We start from the raw sequence: 19,827 nt of genomic DNA on the forward strand, positions 1-19,827 counted from the left end.
GATTCAACTTCTTTACTCAAGTAAAGGTAAAAGAGTACAGGCTCTGAAATGTACTCACAGTATTAAAGTAAAATCGCCATCTTTGAAGCAAATTTCTGCCAGTTTTTGTGCAAAGTTCCCTGAATTTCTACCTCCAACATTAATATGAGAAAATTATCTGAACTTTTATTCTAATGAATTTAATCAGCTTGAACATTTTGTAGCACAAAAGTAGACAAAACCCAAAGGGAATCAAAAATAGCTCCTTTTGCTGTTGCCTGCATTGTAGATGGGCGGCTTTGCCTCAACACCTAAACAGGAAAATGAGTTTAGTCAAGTATTAAAGTGGGATTGAAGCGGTGAGGAAACCAGAGATCAGGTGTTGTGGTGCAGCATGGTCACAAGAATCATTTAGAAATGGGTCGAAATATTTTCTCTTCTAGATTTTTTGCACAGTCTGATGTGCGGCTGCTCTGAGGTTTACTGCTCTCTGTGTGCTTAGAAAACTGTGAGGTACAAGTAGATTTGACACAAGTTATAATGGCTGATTTCCATATAACGGTGGAATACAGGGACTTAATCGTTAAGTAAGAAGAAAGTTTGAAGCCTAATCTTGAAAGTAGAGATAGTGTCTGTCTCCTGAATCCAAACTGGAAGCTGGTTCCACAGAAGAGGGGCCTGAAAACTGAAGGCTCTGCCTCCCATTCTACTTTTAAATACTCTAGGAACAACAAGTAGGCCTGCAGAGCGAGAGCGAAGTGCTCTAATAGGGTGATATGGTACTACAAGGTCATTAAGATAAGATGGGGCCTGATTATTTAAGACCTTGTATGTGAGGAGCAGGATTTTGAATTCTGGATTTAACAGGAAGCCAATGAAGGGAAGCCAAAACAGGAGAAATCTGCTCTCTCTTTCTAGTCCCTGTCAGGACTCTTGCTGCAGCATTTTGGATCAGCTGAAGGCTTTTCAGTGAGTTTTTTGGACATCCTGATAATAATGAATTACAGTAGTCCAGCCTGGAAGTAATAAATGCATGAACTAGTTTTTCAGCGTCACTCTGAGACAGGATATTTCTAATTTTAGAGATGTTGCACAAATGGAAGAACGCAGTCTTACATATTTGTTTAATATGTGCGTTGAAGGACATGTCCTGGTCAAAAATGACTCCAAGGTTCCTCACAGTGTTACTGGAGGCCAAGGTAATGCCATCCAGAGTAAGAATCTGCTTAGAGACCATATTTCTAAGCTTTTCAGGGCCGAGTACAATAACCTCAGTTTGATCTGAATGAAGAAGCAGAAAGTTAGCGGCCATCCAGGTCTTTGTGTCTTTAAGACATTCCTGCAGTTTAACTCATTGGTGTGTGTTATCTGGCTTCATGGACAGATAGAGCTGGGTGTGCTATGTCTTCTGATGAGGCTGCCTTGGTGATTTCAACATCCATGTCTGCTGTGACTTTAAACTTCTGGTCAAGGACTTTTTAAATATTATTGACTCTTTTAACTTGACCCAGTGGGTTACTGGTCCCACTCATGAAAAAGGTCACACACTAGACTTGGAGCTTTCCCACGGGCGGGATGTGTGCGTCACTGAAATATCTGAGTTGGGCATCTCTGATCATTTTCCTGTGTTGTTCACTCTGACACTGCGCTGCTCAGTAGATAAGCCGTACGGCTGGGTCTAGGGATGCTTTTTAAGTAAAGGTTTAACTACAGCCAGCTAGGGATGGGTACCGTTTAGATTTGAAAACCTGCTAAATCAGAATCTGTTGCTGATGACGGCTTTTTTCTTTTACATCAATCACGTATAATCTTAACTCAAAGTGAACATAGACTTGATTGCTCAGATCAGCCAATTCAAAATGCTAATTCAATCAACTCTGAGTTTATTTCTAGACTCAGTTTGTTGGCCCTGCACCTTAAAACTATTCCCTCTTTGTCCCTCATGTTTTTTGGATATTGTTTTCACATCTTTTGTCACGGCTAGCGGGGCGAGCCATGTTGAATTTAATAAAGGACCCAAGATGCCGACACTGCTGTGAAGTGAGTGAGCTTTATTGAAACGGTGAAGTGCAGTGGAGATGGCCTGTGCAGAAGCTAAGATAACCTCTACTGAAAAAAACAAAAAACTAACCTGAAACCTTAAACGGAGACACGGGGAGACAACACAGACGAACCAGCAACAAGCAGGAGAAAACAAAGGGCTCATATACACAAAAGAGCCATCAGGGAATGAGAAAAGGGAGACACAGCAGGATTCATTGGACATAACCAGACAAGGGGAAGCAAAAGTAGACACACTAACGTAGGACATGGCACTGTCAAAATAAAACAGGAAGTGAACACAGAGACACAATACTAACACAATACAGAGGGAACACAGAAACCAAAACCTCAGAACTAGAAAATCTTAATCAGAATGAAATTGTAACAAAAGACAATAACAATCAAAACAAAACCACTGAGTCCACAGACTCGGGACATACATCGGCTCAAACTGTGGTCATAAATATTTTGTACTTGTAAATCAGACTGTGTAGTTGTGAACTGAGTTTTGTAACATTGTAAAACAAAATATCTGGAAAGTTCATGTTTTTGCGTTCATTGATTTGTGTGTGTAAAAATGTAAAAATGTAATAAATGTAAGAAACATTAGAACTACTTTTGCTGACACAAAGTTTGGCGAGCACTGCAAGTTGTCCCTTTAAACCAGTCACTGATATAAAGAGAGCACCTTGTTCCAGGGCATCTGAGCATGGAGGGAAAGCTTTATGCAGGAGATGGTAAGAGCTGTTGGGACTAAAGAAACTGAGCAGAAAACTACAGACATCTGGAAACTGTTGTTAATTCTCAGTGGGATCAGCAGGACTAGCAAAGCTTCACCATGACAGTCATCTGATTGACTGAACCCATCCAAACATCACTTCATGGACCTTTAGCTTGTGTCTGTGTGTGGACAGACATAACATGAGCTAATTATACATTACTCCTCCACAGAGTGGACCAGCAGAGAGCAGAGGTTCCCACTGGTCAGTCTGCACAGCAACATCAAACACACCTGGACTCTGTGGTTATGGTTTGTAGTACTACGTTTACATTTGTTCTTTTCAGTCACCTCTATGCTGCACTTTGTGGACCAGAGGATTGTCAGTGTGTCCAACATAAGTCAGAGTTTGGGCTCCATGATTTCAGTCAGATTGGGGTGACTGTAGCTCAGGAGGGGAGCAGGTCAGCTACTAGTCAGAAGGTTTGTGAATCAAACCCTGGCTGGCAAATGTACTGGGTAACGTACTAAACCCAAGCTGCCCTCTGATGCATCCATCAGAGTGTGAAAGAAAGTATTTAAGCATAGAACAATGTGCTTGGTTGAATGAGGCATGTTGTATAAAAAGCTTTGTGTGCACAGAGTATCAAAGAGAGCTATATAAGAACCAGTCCATTTACCACTGGGTAATTCATATAGTCTTCTTTTCCAGCGGCTGGAGGACAACATCACCATGTTTGTGAAGAACGAGCTGAAGAAGATCCAGAAGCTTCTGAGTCCAGATCACCCAGAAACTTTAAAGAGCCAGATGGAGGATGAGGAGATGTTTGAAGGTGAGGATGAAGATGAAAGAAAGAGCTGCAGAGAAGCATTTCTGAAGATCACACTCCACTTCTTGAGGAGACTTAAGCAGCATGAGATGGCTGACCATCTGCAGAGCAGTAAGAGAATTTCTCTAAAGACTGAATATTGATCTTTCCTAATAGCTCAAGAAATGGACCAAGAGACATTCATCCTTTCAGGGTACTGAAAGGCTATGATATTTATTATATAATATTTTTTTCTGAATTTCTTACCTTCAGAAATATTTGCTCCACTCTGTAAACGTGAACTTAAAGCCCAACTGAAGAAGAAGTTCCAGTGTGTGTTTGAGGGCATCGCTAAAGCAGGAAGCCCAACCCTCCTGAATCAGATCTACACAGAGCTCTACATCACAGAGGGAGGGACTGCAGAGGTCAATGAGGAACATGAGGTCAGACAGATTGAAACAGCATCCAGGAAACCAGACAGACCAGAAACAACAATCAGACAAGAAGACATCTTTAAAGCCTCACCAGGAAGAGACGAACCAATCAGAACAGTGCTGACAAAGGGAGTGGCTGGCATTGGGAAAACAGTCTTAACACAGAAATACAGCCTGGACTGGGCTGAAGACAAAGCCAACCAGGACATCCAGTTCATATTTCCATTCACTTTCAGAGAGCTGAATGTGCTGAAAGAGGAAAAGTTCAGCTTGGTGGAGCTTGTTCATCACTTCTTTAATCAAACTAACGAATCAGGAATCTGCAGGCTTGAAGACTTCCAGGTTGTGTTCATACTTGATGGTCTGGATGAGTGTCGACTTAATTTGGACTTCAACAAAACTAAAATCCTGACAGAAACCAGAAAGTCCACCTCATTGGATGAGCTGCTGACAAACCTCATCAGAGGGAACCTGCTCCCTTCTGCTCGCCTTTGGATAACAACACGACCTGCAGCAGCCAATCAGATCCCTCCTCAGTGTGTCGACATGGTGACAGAGGTCAGAGGGTTCACTGACCCACAGAAGGAGGAGTACTTCAGGAAGAGATTCAGAGATGAGGAGCAGGCCAGCAGGATCATCTCCCACATCAAGAAAGCTCGAAGCCTCCACATCATGTGTCACATCCCAGTCTTCTGCTGGATCACTGCTACAGTTCTGGAGGATGTGCTGGAAACCAGAGAGGGAGGAGAGCTGCCCAACACCCTGACTGAGATGTACATCCACTTCCTGGTGGTTCAGGCCAAAGTGAAGAAGGTCAAATATGATGGAGGAGCTGAGACAGATCCACACTGGAGTCCAGAGAGCAGGAAGATGATTGAGTCACTGGGAAAACTGGCTTTTGATCAGCTGCAGAAAGGAAACCTGATCTTCTATGAACCAGACCTGACAGAGTGTGGCATCGATATCAGAGCAGCCTCAGTGTACTCAGGAGTGTTCACACAGATCTTTAAAGAGGAGAAACAACTGTACCAGAACAAGGTGTTCTGCTTTGTTCATCTCAGTGTTCAGGAGTTTCTGGCTGCTCTTCATGTCCACCTGACCTTCATCAACTCTGGACTCAATCTGCTGGAAGAACAACAAACAAGCTCTGAGACAGAGAAATACTTCTACCAGTGTGCTGTGGACAAGGCCTTACAGAGCCCCAATGGACACCTGGACTTGTTCCTTCGTTTTCTCTTGGGTCTGAAGACTAATCAAACTCGTTTGCAAGGCCTCATGACACAAACAGGAAGTAGCTCAAAGACCAATCAAGAAGCAGTTCAGTACATCAAGGAGAAGCTCAGTGAGAATCTGTCTGCAGAGAAAAGCATCAATCTGTTTCACTGTCTGAATGAACTGAATGATCGTTCTCTACTGGAGGAGATCCAACAGTCCCTGAGATCAGGACGTCTCTCCACAGATAAACTGTCTCCTGCTCAGTGGTCAGCTCTGGTCTTCATCTTACTGTCATCAGAAAAAGATCTGGATGTGTTTGACCCGAAGAAATACTTTGCTTCAGAGGAGGCTCTTCTGAGGCTGCTGCCAGTGGTCAAAGCCTCTAAAAAAGCTCTGTAAGTTATAAAGTTTTTATTATTTAATTTGGTTGGTATGTTATGAAAAACACACTGCCATGAACTTCTGTTTTGTTTTTGTCAAAATCACTGTAATATAATCACTGTACCTTTATATACATGCGACTTAATGCTGCTGCCCTCTTGTGGCTAAAGTGTAATTATGTTCTTGTTATTAGGGAGGATTTGAGAGTAAGGCTACGTTCACACTGCAGGCGAAAGCGCATCAAATCCGATTTGTTTGACCCTATGCGACCCATATCCGATCATGCTATGACAGTGTGAACGGCGTAAATCCGATATTTTCAAATCCGATCTGGGTCACTTTCGTATGTGGTACTGAATCCGATACATATCCGATGTTTTAGAAAGCGACTGCTGTTTGAATGGTCAAGTCGCATTAAATCCGTCTTTTACGTCACCAACACAAGACAGACGCCAATTATCAGCGCCCGATAAGACATCGCAAACGCTTCCTGGCCATCCCGTGTAGATGTCAGTGAAACTGTTGGGAAGACAGCGTTGGAGAAACGTGAACTTTTTATTTGTACTGTATAATCTGCAGATTCTGACAGAAATCTGCAGCTATCCTTTGAAGCACCGCTCCTCTAAAACAGCAATAAGGATCATTATTAGGTTATTTACATTATTATGTAAATAACAAAATAACTTAAAGCAAAAATTGGGAAACGTAAAGTCCGAAGTCTTTATATTAAGGGCCATCTGTCAAACAATATTGTTTGCTCTGGGTCTAAACAGAGCACGTTGTGTGTGACATCTTCTTTTGCGCATGCGGGCCGCTTTGAGCGTTCACACTAGAGCGTGTTTGCTGTCGCATTTTATTTGTAGTGTGAACGAGCAGATAAAAAAATCGGATTTGATCAAAAAATCGGAATTGAGCATTAAGACCTGCAGAGTGAACGTAGCCTAACATGCCAAGTGAGTCAGCACCTTCGCTTTAGCTTAAAAAATCCAAATTCTTACGTCATCAGTTATAGTTGCATGTATTCATTATCATAATTTAACCTTTAATATTGATGTCTTAAATTTATTTTGATTAAACTAGCAATAATTTTATGGTTGTATTAAATAAATACATCACTAATGAATTATTTATTTCAGTGATTAATTAAAAATGTATATAATTAATTAAAAAAAATATATTGATAATTAATTATCAGTTAATTTCATTTAAAATAATTAATTATGTATTTATGTACAATTCAAATTAGTTAATTACATATTTTGTTGGTTTGTTTTCTATTTTAATTATTTTACTGACACATTTAATGAATTATTTAATGATGTATTTATTTAATTCACGTTGCTACTCCTGGCCCTGCATCGCTGTTCATAAATACATTTTATTTGTCAGCTTCACCCATCAAAGTCAGGGGGCGGGGTTAATGCTGATCAAGTCAACACCATTGCTTTGGTCTGGTGGGCGTTCTTTTAGTGGGCTTTTCTCAATACTAAGTAGGCCTACACACCAGGGTTTGGACATGTGTGGACCCAAACTATACTTTTACCCTTTTTTGTGTGTCACCAAATACACTTTAATATTTTCTAGACAAGAATGTAGTGGCGTAATCTTTAACCTCTTTTGGCTCCAAACAGAAGTGACAGACTTGAGCAGGGTTCATTTAAAGGCTGACAGAAGTGGAGTGGTGACGGGGAGATGTTTGACAGGACAGTGTTTCAGCCTCCACAGCTTCATGTTGTGCTCCATCAGTCAGTGAAGATGAAGTCAGTGCTGATGAGGCTGTAGAGTGTGTGAGGGATGTGAATGAGGATGATGAAGATCTGATGATAGCAGATAAAAACAGGCTGCAGAGACTTTGAGCCATACAGGGCACACAGTGTGTGTACAGAACAGCTGAAATCATTATGGAGGCCTCACTGGAATATGGAAGCATCACAGTACAGCTTCAGTGAAGCATTAAAGTCTCTGATATGAGATGAGAAATGAAGCAGCCAGAGCTTTTTCATGAGTGGAAATCCACTGTGACTGTGAGCTGCTGCTACAGCCTCCAGATTAGCCAGCAGCTCATCCTGCTCAACATTTCCTCACCAACTTTAATGGAAGTGTGATGTTTTCAGCTGGAGTGATAGTCAGGGTGGCCTCCCTATCCTCTTCTTCTCCTCTTCCTCTTTCATTTGTAAAGCCACTTCTGCTGCTTTCATCCATTTGGAAGTCCTGTAGCTGAGTTTGGGAGAGACTAACAGCCTCGGCAGCAGAGGGGAGAAAGGCTGTAACACCACCACTTTACTCTGTTCTACCTGTCACATCATTTTATCAGGAAACAAATATGCTCATGTTTTTACTATGTTTGTCTTGAAGATGTAAGAAGATCACATGGTGCTTTTTATTATTGTGTTGGTTTGTTTCCTGTCTCTTGGATGGAGCCCAGCTGTGCGTGGCCCCTGGGCCTGTGGTCAGAGTGTGTGCTGGATAATCCGGCCCAGGATGAGGCCAAACTGACATGGGATGAAATGTCTGTCACATAATTGAGCTTAGTGTAGTTTCATTTCTGCACAATTTAAAAACAACCAAAACTTTGTTCTGTCTTTTCTATGTTATACTGTAGACTTTCTTTGATACTGTGTCCAAAAGGAGCAGCTTTTACTTTGAAGGGGAGGCGTCTCTGTTTCCTCTTCAGGTTGGATGATGGAAGCAAATTAGTAGCTGTGTCCCAAAACGTCGGCTGCATCCTCCAGAGGCTGCATTTGAAGGCCGATTACATCACAGCCAGGCGATGAAGGCTGTCCGTATTTGTCGACTCCTTCAAATGTGCCCGACAAATGCGTCCTTCATTTCCCCGAATTTGAAGGATTCGTCGGGTGTGTCCTTCGTGGCCCACCATATCCCAGAATTCATATCCCAGCCAAATTTCAGCTGCCAACAATGGCGGCAGCTACTAAGTTTTCAAATTACTCTTATTAATCTTTCTGGGTCACAAAATAAACTTTTAACATATTTTCAGGCGAGAAAGTAGCTGTGTAAACTTCAAATATCTGCTTGGTTTATCAAGACATCACATATTTGCAAAAGTGTGCCGACGTTTTCGGAGACGTCTGTTCCCCACCCGCTCGCTAGCAAGCCGGGGGGTTCAATGGTCACTCCAGCCGGCGAGAGCAGCGGACGCCCGGCTTCATCGTTTTCAGACCCCGCTCTTTCGCTACTCAGGTGAAACACGATATATAAGTCACTCGGATAACTTAAAAATGTAATTGTTTGCCTTTTTTCTGTGTTTTATTTGTTCCGGAGTAAATCGGTTTGGCTGAGATCAAAGTTCCTCCGGGATTTTCACACAGCTGAATAAACGTTAAACAGGAAACTGATTAAACAGAACTGTGAGACGGTCGAGAATTTACGCCAGTGTCCTGTTATATTTTAGATAGCAAGGAGCAGACGGCCGAGTTTATTAAACTCCACAAAGACAGCGGTGACGCAAATCTGAAGGCTAGACCGTCCCATTTCACAGCCTCGCACTTCCAGCCTTTTCGGTCTTTGAAGGACCCGGCCCACGTAGACCGCGAATACCGGGTCCTCCGAAGGATGCAGCCGACGTTTTGGGACACAGCTAGTGTGTGATGTTCTTTCAGTGTTGCACTTTGTAGACGCTCCCTGAGCACTGGTCTCACAGCCAGCTGCACATAGAGACCAGTGTTGTTAGTCCAGGTCAGAAGATGACTTGTTGGAATGAAAATGAGCTTGTAGTTTGTCTGCTTTAATAATGTGACTGGAAAAAGGTGTTGGACTTCAAATATGTCCATTTCTTTCACACTTCACCTTTAAAAGTGAAGCCTTGTGGTTCCTGGAAGGAAAAACACGACTTTTTCAAGTCTTTGTCCTGTTTTTATGATAAATGTACGACTTTAATGTGAAATATTCAGAGTTTTTTCTCTTGTTGTGTTTGTTTGAAGCTGCTTCCTGTTGGCTTCAGCTGTTTGGAGTTTCCATTTTCTAAACTTCTACATTCTGAACCTTCTTCAGCTCTGAACAGATGATGAAACACTGAATGATTTCAAGCACTTTGTCTAATAAACTTACATCTTTCATTCTTTATACAGATTGATGGACTGTGGTTTGTCAGAGATCAGCTGTGATTATCTGGCAGCAGCACTGAAGTCCAACCCCTCCCATCTGAGAGAGCTGGACCTGAGCTCCAACAACAAGCTGCAGGATTCAGGAGTGAAGCATCTGTGTGGTTTCCTGGAGAGTCCAGGATGTGGACTTGAAACTCTGAGGTCAGTCAGCATGTTTTAGTTGTGCTGAGATGAATATGATGTGAAAGTTGTGCTGACACTAAACTGCAGACATCAGGCTGATATTATACTGATCCACACTGAGGATCTTCATGGTAAAGTCTGTTTTCTTCTTCTCTGGTTTAGTCCATGCAGCAGAACAATGTTCACATTTCAAACAGTGAGACTCAACGTATTGGCCGCGGCCCATACGCGGCCTGCCCACCTTTCCTGATTCAGAGAGAGGGGACCCTGATTAACTGTGTAGTGTTCTTCCTCACAGTTCTAAGTATCAGACACAACAATGAATAATCCACAGCTGACTGTCTTTAGCAGGTCAAAGGTCACGGCACACAGCAGACAGTGGGAAATATTATAATTCTGATCATTTATCAGCACATATCCATATGTATAAAAACAAAGCTGACACTGTGAGACTTGATCAGAGGTGTGATCATCACAGCAGAGGCCTTTGTGTCAAAGTCACTGAGGATCAAACAGAAACACATGAAGCAGATTTTCCTGTTCTGGCTTTTTATAGCAGATAACCTTCAAAATATTCTGCAGTCCATCAAAAACTGAAGCAAACCATGAATCAACATGTGAACATGAGCTGATGCTGCTGAAGTGAAGCAAAGTTACAGAGGTTTGATTACAGACACAGCTGAGAGTTTGTAATCTGTCATCATTTTAAAAGGTTTCAATTTCTTCAGTATATCCACATTTGCAGCTGCTACCTCAACCTCCACTTGTCCAACACAACTGCTGTCCACTGCCTCCATGACATTGTGATTTTGCTGTTGGTCTTCTGTCAGATCTTCATCAATCACTTCTGCACGGGGCACACCTTCAGACTCTGCAGCTGCATAACGAAAGCCTGTAAGATAAAATTAGACATAAGGTAAATGTACACCAATATTCCAATGACAGGTGTGTGATTCATCTGGAAGTTATGTGCGGATTAGTGTACAGTGATAGCAATTTAGTATGTTTTTAGAGGGGGGGGGGGGTTGTTTACCTCCGATGGGTGCTCTTTTTCGCTTCCGTTGCGTACGCCTTGAGTGCCGGTCCGAGTCTGATACAGGTATGTCGTCATGCCCCATGTGCAGTGTTGGTGCCCAGTCTGGATTTGTTACATCCATTTCATATGCTGGTTTGCCTGCAATAATGCCAAATCATAAGCTACTCAGTCGACATGATGTGGTTCTGCAGCATCACACATTAGCATGTTTTATCTCATTATCTATGACCTCAGCACATTGAAAATAACACTAAAAGCCTTTCAAGAGTGATATGAATTAATTTAGAACTCACCGGAAAGAAAATGCCGTGAGCAAACCAACAAAAAGCTGGGGATTGCAGAGAACTCGATATCCGCTCGTCTCACCGCTGCAATCCAAGCCTGACGTCTTTGTTTAGTAATATCGGATACATGGGATCCCTCACGTTGCCTCCAGGATGGAAAACGATGAAAAGAGAGCCCGTTATCCAGCTTCTTGCCTTCACGATCGTGTGATCTAACGTTGCAACCGACAACACAACACGTACGATCCATAGCTGAAATGGTATCCTTTGGCTGGCCTACTGTCATGGCGGAAGGGGGCATGGCCCATCTCCCGTGACATCACGCTCCAAAGCCCTATAGGTGGGAAAATGTACCATGTCGACCAATCAAAAATGATATGGAAACATGACATTTGGTTGTTTAGCAAAAGGGGGAAGTTTTAGGAGTGACCGGCAAGAGAGAGCGAGTGAGCGAAAGAGAGAGAGAGTTTTGATACGTGAGAGATTTGTGACGTTTACCGTGTTTGGTCTCAAGTTAGTTTGTTGTCTTGTGTATTTAGTGTGTAGCTGTTGTTTTGTTTTGTGTGTCAGTTCTACTAGTGATCGTCACAGTTGCTGCCTTAAAGCCAACAAAGGCAGATTGCAGTGTAAACGCTGAGTGACACACCTGCTGTCAGACCTGCAGGTTTATCCCTGTGCTGTTCTCATATGTGTTAGAGTGACACAAACTATTGTTTGACACCTGATTGTTCTGTAAATAGTTTGAAATGATTATATGAAAAACGTCTGAGCCTTGGCTGCATTTTTTGGTAAATAGTACCATATAACTTTGTTGTTTGCAAAACGTGTGCGTATTTTTAAAAATGTACAATCTCTATTTGCATTTCAAGTTATGAAGATGATTCGTTAAACATGTGTGTGGTTTTTACAGTCAAAATATCACTTTCTACGTGTATTTTAAATTTTGTCTGAATTTAGATAAATTGTGCTGATACAGTTGGTCAAAATGAGAAAATAACAGATTGGCAAGATAAACTGTTTTTAAAGGTAAAATATAGAGGCCACATCAAAAGTAGTCAAGAAGGGTTAAAGGCTAAAAGCAAAGTTGTCACCAAGTACTGTTTATATTTGTGTGTATTGCTGCAGCTTTTTTGAGTATTAATTTGGTGCCTTTGTGTGAAATAATGGTATTGTGAGTGATCCATATAGTCACAAAGAATAGCCACTTGTTTCTGTGCTACCAAAGTTCCCCGGCTTTCATTCAAAATGTGTTTATCGTCAGCACCTGCACATTAAACTACTTAAACATTATAAATGTCTTCAAGCTTACACTGAGGCCTGTGGGGTACTATCAGCCACTGAGACAGTACACACATTTATATGTGTTTGTATATGAATATTTCATACTTTAAGACTGCCTGTTTATTTTAGGGAGATGAACAAAATACATTGGAATTGTACAAAATAATATCATGGATGATAAATTAAATAGATTTTAAGTAGATGCTTGTGCATTCTTAAAGTCTTATATGTTGAACTGAACTATGTGATCTGTTCAAAGCCTTAATCTTAATTTGAAGTGAAATGTGCATTTTGAGTTTATACACTATGTATATAAGGCGACCGTTTCCTTTTGCAGTATTTTTGTGTGGTGTACTTTTCTATGTCTTAACAAAAGGGGAACAAAGGTGTTTAAGTTCACCTAGGATGATGTGTTTTAATTTTCACATGGTCTTGCTTGAATTTGACCCTGACAAAGGCATATGAACTCTGTCAGCTGTTTGGAGTTTCCATTTTCTAAACTTCTACATTCTGAACCTTCTTCAGCTCTGAACAGATGATGAAACACTGAATGATTTCAAGCTCACACTTTGTCTAATAAACTTACATCTTTCATTCTTTATACAGATTGAGGGACTGTGGTTTGTCAGAGATCAGCTGTGATTATCTGGCAGCAGCACTGAAGTCCAACCCCTCCCATCTGAGAGAGCTGGACCTGAGCTCCAACAACAAGCTGCAGGATTCAGGAGTGAAGCATCTGTGTGGTTTCCTGGAGAGTCCAGGATGTGGACTTGAAACTCTGAGGTCAGTCAGCATGTTTTAGTTGTGCTGAGATGAATATGATGTGAAAGTTGTGCTGACACTAAACTGCAGACATCAGGCTGATATTATACTGATCCACACTGAGGATCTTCATGGTAAAGTCTGTTTTCTTCTTCTCTGGTTTAGTCCATTGACTGCAGCAGAACAATGTTCACATTTCAAACAGTGAGACTCAACGTATGGCCCGCGGCCCACACGCGGCCTGCCCACCTTTCCTGATTCAGAGAGAGGGGACCCTGATTAACTGTGTAGTGTTCTTCCTCACAGTTCTAAGTATCAGACACAACAATGAATAATCCACAGCTGACTGTCTTTAGCAGGTCAAAGGTCACGGCACACAGCAGACAGTGGGAAATATTATAACTCTGATCATTTATCAGCACATATCCATATGTATAAAAACAAAGCTGACACTGTGAGACTTGATCAGAGGTGTGATCATCACAGCAGAGGCCTTTGTGTCAAAGTCACTGAGGATCAAACAGAAACACATGAAGCAGATTTTCCTGTTCTGGCTTTTTATAGCAGATAACCTTCAAAATATTCTGCAGTCCATCAAAAACTGAAGCAAACCATGAATCAACATGTGAACATGAGCTGATGCTGCTGAAGTGAAGCAAAGTTACAGAGGTTTGATTACAGACACAGCTGAGAGTTTGTAATCTGTCATCATTTTAAAAGGTTTCAATTTCTTCAGTATATCCACATTTGCAGCTGGTACCTCAACCTCCACTTGTCCAACACAACTGCTGTCCACTGCCTCCATGATATTGTGATTTTGCTGTTGGTCTTCTGTCAGATCTTCATCAATCACTTCTGCACGGGGCACACCTTCAGACTCTGCAGCTGCATAACGAAAGCCTGTAAGATAAAATTAGACATAAGGTAAATGTACACCAATATTCCAATGACAGGTGTGTGATTCATCTGGAAGTTATGTGCGGATTAGTGTACAGTGATAGCAATTTAGTATGTTTTTAGAGGGGGGGGGGGGGGGGGGGGGTTGTTTACCTCCGATGGGTGCTCTTTTTCGCTTCCGTTGCGTACGCCTTGAGTGCCGGTCCGAGTCTGATACAGGTATGTCGTCATGCCCCATGTGCAGTGTTGGTGCCCAGTCTGGATTTGTTACATCCATTTCATATGCTGGTTTGCCTGCAATAATGCCAAATCATAAGCTACTCAGTCGACATGATGTGGTTCTGCAGCATCACACATTAGCATGTTTTATCTCATTATCTATGACCTCAGCACATTGAAAATAACACTAAAAGCCTTTCAAGAGTGATATGAATTAATTTAGAACTCACCGGAAAGAAAATGCTGTGAGCAAACCAACAAAAAGCTGGGGATTGCAGAGAACTCGATATCCGCTCGTCTCACCGCTGCAATCCAAGCCTGACGTCTTTGTTTAGTAATATCGGATACATGGGATCCCTCACGTTGCCTCCAGGATGGAAAACGATGAAAAGAGAGCCCGTTATCCAGCTTCTTGCCTTCACGATCGTGTGATCTAACGTTGCAACCGACAACACAACACGTACGATCCATAGCTGAAATGGTATCCTTTGGCTGGCCTACTGTCATGGCGGAAGGGGGCATGGCCCATCTCCCGTGACATCACGCTCCAAAGCCCTATAGGTGGGAAAATGTACCATGTCGACCAATCAAAAATGATATGGAAACATGACATTTGGTTGTTTAGCAAAAGGGGGAAGTTTTAGGAGTGACCGGCAAGAGAGAGCGAGTGAGCGAAAGAGAGAGAGAGTTTTGATACGTGAGAGATTTGTGACGTTTACCGTGTTTGGTCTCAAGTTAGTTTGTTGTCTTGTGTATTTAGTGTGTAGCTGTTGTTTTGTTTTGTGTGTCAGTTCTACTAGTGATCGTCACAGTTGCTGCCTTAAAGCCAACAAAGGCAGATTGCAGTGTAAACGCTGAGTGACACACCTGCTGTCAGACCTGCAGGTTTATCCCTGTGCTGTTCTCATATGTGTTAGAGTGACACAAACTATTGTTTGACACCTGATTGTTCTGTAAATAGTTTGAAATGATTATATGAAAAACGTCTGAGCCTTGGCTGCATTTTTTGGTAAATAGTACCATATAACTTTGTTGTTTGCAAAACGTGTGCGTATTTTTAAAAATGTACAATCTCTATTTGCATTTCAAGTTATGAAGATGATTCGTTAAACATGTGTGTGGTTTTTACAGTCAAAATATCACTTTCTACTTGTATTTTAAATTTTGTCTGAATTTAGATAAATTGTGCTGATACAGTTGGTCAAAATGAGAAAATAACAGATAAACTGTTTTTAAAGGTAAAATATAGAGGCCACATCAAAAGTAGTCAAGAAGGGTTAAAGGCTAAAAGCAAAGTTGTCACCAAGTACTGTTTATATTTGTGTGTATTGCTGCAGCTTTTTTGAGTATTAATTTGGTGCCTTTGTGTGAAATAATGGTATTGTGAGTGATCCATATAGTCACAAAGAATAGCCACTTGTTTCTGTGCTACCAAAGTTCCCCGGCTTTCATTCAAAATGTGTTTATCGTCAGCACCTGCACATTAAACTACTTAAACATTATAAATGTCTTCAAGCTCACACTGAGGCCTGTGGGGTACTATCAGCCACTGAGACAGTACACACATTTATATGTGTTTGTATATGAATATTTCATACTTTAAGACTGCCTGTTTATTTAAGGGAGATGAACAAAATACATTGGAATTGTACAAAATAATATCATGGATGATAAATTAAATAGATTTTAAGTAGATGCTTGTGCATTCTTAAAGTCTTATATGTTGAACTGAACTATGTGATCTGTTCAAAGCCTTAATCTTAATTTGAAGTGAAATGTGCATTTTGAGTTTATACACTATGTATATAAGGCGACCGTTTCCTTTTGCAGTATTTTTGTGTGGTGTACTTTTCTATGTCTTAACAAAAGGGGAACAAAGGTGTTTAAGTTCACCTAGGATGATGTGTTTTAATTTTCACATGGTCTTGCTTGAATTTGACCCTGACAAAGGCGTATGAACTCTGTCAGCTGTTTGGAGTTTCCATTTTCTAAACTTCTACATTCTGAACCTTCTTCAGCTCTGAACAGATGATGAAACACTGAATGATTTCAAGCTCACACTTTGTCTAATAAACTTACATCTTTCATTCTTTATACAGATTGTGGGACTGTGGTTTGTCAGAGATCAGCTGTGATTATCTGGCAGCAGCACTGAAGTCCAACCCCTCCCATCTGAGACAGCTGGACCTGAGCTCCAACAACCTGCAGGATTCAGGAGTGAAGCATCTGTGTGGTTTCCTGGAGAGTCCAGGATGTGGACTTGAAACTCTGAGGTCAGTCAGCATGTTTTAGTTGTGCTGAGATGAATATGATGTGAAAGTTGTGCTGACACTAAACTGCAGACATCAGGCTGATATTATACTGATCCACACTGAGGATCTTCATGGTAAAGTCTGTTTTCTTCTTCTCTGGTTTAGTCCATGCAGCAGAACAATGTTCACATTTCAAACAGTGAGACTCAACGTATGGCCCGCGGCCCACACGCGGCCTGCCCACCTTTCCTGATTCAGAGAGAGGGGACCCTGATTAACTGTGTAGTGTTCTTCCTCACAGTTCTAAGTATCAGACACAACAATGAATAATCCACAGCTGACTGTCTTTAGCAGGTCAAAGGTCACGGCACACAGCAGACAGTGGGAAATATTATAACTCTGATCATTTATCAGCACATATCCATATGTATAAAAACAAAGCTGACACTGTGAGACTTGATCAGAGGTGTGATCATCACAGCAGAGGCCTTTGTGTCAAAGTCACTGAGGATCAAACAGAAACACATGAAGCAGATTTTCCTGTTCTGGCTTTTTATAGCAGATAACCTTCAAAATATTCTGCAGTCCATCAAAAACTGAAGCAAACCATGAATCAACATGTGAACATGAGCTGATGCTGCTGAAGTGAAGCAAAGTTACAGAGGTTTGATTACAGACACAGCTGAGAGTTTGTAATCTGTCATCATTTTAAAAGGTTTACATTTCTTCAGTATATCCACATTTGCAGCTGGTACCTCAACCTCCACCTGTCCAACACAACTGCTGACCACTGCCTCCATGATATTGTGATTTTGCTGTTGGTCTTCTGTCAGATCTTCATCAATCACTTCTGCACGGGGCACACCTTCAGACTCTGCAGCTGCATAACGAAAGCCTGTAAGATAAAATTAGACATAAGGTAAATGTACACCAATATTCCAGTGACAGGTGTGTGATTCATCTGGAAGTTATGTGCGGATTAGTGTACAGTGATAGCAATTTAGTATGTTTTTAGAGGGGGGGGGGTTGTTTACCTCCGATGGGTGCTCTTTTTCGCTTCCGTTGCGTACGCCTTGAGTGCCGGTCCGAGTCTGATACAGGTATGTCGTCATGCCCCATGTGCAGTGTTGGTTCCCAGTCTGGATTTGTTACATCCATTTCATATGCTGGTTTGCCTGCAATAATGCCAAATCATAAGCTACTCAGTCGACATGATGTGGTTCTGCAGCATCACACATTAGCATGTTTTATCTCATTATCTATGACCTCAGCACATTGAAAATAACACTAAAAGCCTTTCAAAAGTGATATGAATTCATTTAGAACTCACCGGAAAGAAAATGCCGTGAGCAAACCAACAAAAAGCTGGGGATTGCAGAGAACTCGATATCCGCTCGTCTCACCGCTGCAATCCAAGCCTGACGTCTTTGTTTAGTAATATCGGATACATGGGATCCCTCACGTTGCCTCCAGGATGGAAAACGATGAAAAGAGAGCCCGTTATCCAGCTTCTTGCCTTCACGATCGTGTGATCTAACGTTGCAACCGACAACACAACACGTACGATCCATAGCTGAAATGGTATCCTTTGGCTGGCCTACTGTCATGGCGGAAGGGGGCATGGCCCATCTCCCGTGACATCACGCTCCAAAGCCCTATAGGTGGGAAAATGTACCATGTCGACCAATCAAAAATGATATGGAAACATGACATTTGGTTGTTTAGCAAAAGGGGGAAGTTTTAGGAGTGACCGGCAAGAGAGAGCGAGTGAGCGAAAGAGAGAGAGAGTTTTGATACGTGAGAGATTTGTGACGTTTACCGTGTTTGGTCTCAAGTTAGTTTGTTGTCTTGTGTATTTAGTGTGTAGCTGTTGTTTTGTTTTGTGTGTCAGTTCTACTAGTGATCGTCACAGTTGCTGCCTTAAAGCCAACAAAGGCAGATTGCAGTGTAAACGCTGAGTGACACACCTGCTGTCAGACCTGCAGGTTTATCCCTGTGCTGTTCTCATATGTGTTAGAGTGACACAAACTATTGTTTGACACCTGATTGTTCTGTAAATAGTTTGAAATGATTATATGAAAAACGTCTGAGCCTTGGCTGCATTTTTTGGTAAATAGTACCATATAACTTTGTTGTTTGCAAAACGTGTGCGTATTTTTAAAAATGTACAATCTCTATTTGCATTTCAAGTTATGAAGATGATTCGTTAAACATGTGTGTGGTTTTTACAGTCAAAATATCACTTTCTACTTGTATTTTAAATTTTGTCTGAATTTAGATAAATTGTGCTGATACAGTTGGTCAAAATGAGAAAATAACAGATAAACTGTTTTTAAAGGTAAAATATAGAGGCCACATCAAAAGTAGTCAAGAAGGGTTAAAGGCTAAAAGCAAAGTTGTCACCAAGTACTGTTTATATTTGTGTGTATTGCTGCAGCTTTTTTGAGTATTAATTTGGTGCCTTTGTGTGAAATAATGGTATTGTGAGTGATCCATATAGTCACAAAGAATAGCCACTTGTTTCTGTGCTACCAAAGTTCCCCGGCTTTCATTCAAAATGTGTTTATCGTCAGCACCTGCACATTAAACTACTTAAACATTATAAATGTCTTCAAGCTCACACTGAGGCCTGTGGGGTACTATCAGCCACTGAGACAGTACACACATTTATATGTGTTTGTATATGAATATTTCATACTTTAAGACTGCCTGTTTATTTAAGGGAGATGAACAAAATACATTGGAATTGTACAAAATAATATCATGGATGATAAATTAAATAGATTTTAAGTAGATGCTTGTGCATTCTTAAAGTCTTATATGTTGAACTGAACTATGTGATCTGTTCAAAGCCTTAATCTTAATTTGAAGTGAAATGTGCATTTTGAGTTTATACACTATGTATATAAGGCGACCGTTTCCTTTTGCAGTATTTTTGTGTGGTGTACTTTTCTATGTCTTAACAAAAGGGGAACAAAGGTGTTTAAGTTCACCTAGGATGATGTGTTTTAATTTTCACATGGTCTTGCTTGAATTTGACCCTGACAAAGGCGTATGAACTCTGTCAGCTGTTTGGAGTTTCCATTTTCTAAACTTCTACATTCTGAACCTTCTTCAGCTCTGAACAGATGATGAAACACTGAATGATTTCAAGCTCACACTTTGTCTAATAAACTTACATCTTTCATTCTTTATACAGATTGTGGGACTGTGGTTTGTCAGAGATCAGCTGTGATTATCTGGCAGCAGCACTGAAGTCCAACCCCTCCC

At 41.2% G+C, this 19,827-nt stretch overlaps 1 protein-coding gene across 1 annotated transcript; it reads left to right on the forward strand.

Moving 5' to 3' along the window:
• Nucleotides 1-3,403: 3,403 nt before the first annotated feature.
• LOC147336416 (protein NLRC3-like) lies at nucleotides 3,404-13,229 on the forward strand. The gene is made up of 4 exons (XM_086287096.1): nucleotides 3,404-3,681; nucleotides 3,823-5,593; nucleotides 9,668-9,844; nucleotides 13,034-13,229. Exons 1-4 carry the CDS (start codon nucleotides 3,474-3,476, stop codon nucleotides 13,227-13,229), a joined length of 2,352 nt encoding a protein of 783 aa, XP_086143222.1. The 5' UTR covers nucleotides 3,404-3,473.
• Nucleotides 13,230-19,827: the final 6,598 nt, after the last annotated feature.

Source organism: Aulonocara sp. 'chitande type north' Nkhata Bay, linkage group LG3 (assembly GCF_057382095.1).
Source record: "Aulonocara sp. 'chitande type north' Nkhata Bay isolate Kocher_YH1m ecotype deep benthic linkage group LG3, A_spYH_male_GT1.1, whole genome shotgun sequence".
NCBI lineage: Eukaryota > Metazoa > Chordata > Actinopteri > Cichliformes > Cichlidae > Aulonocara > Aulonocara sp. 'chitande type north' Nkhata Bay.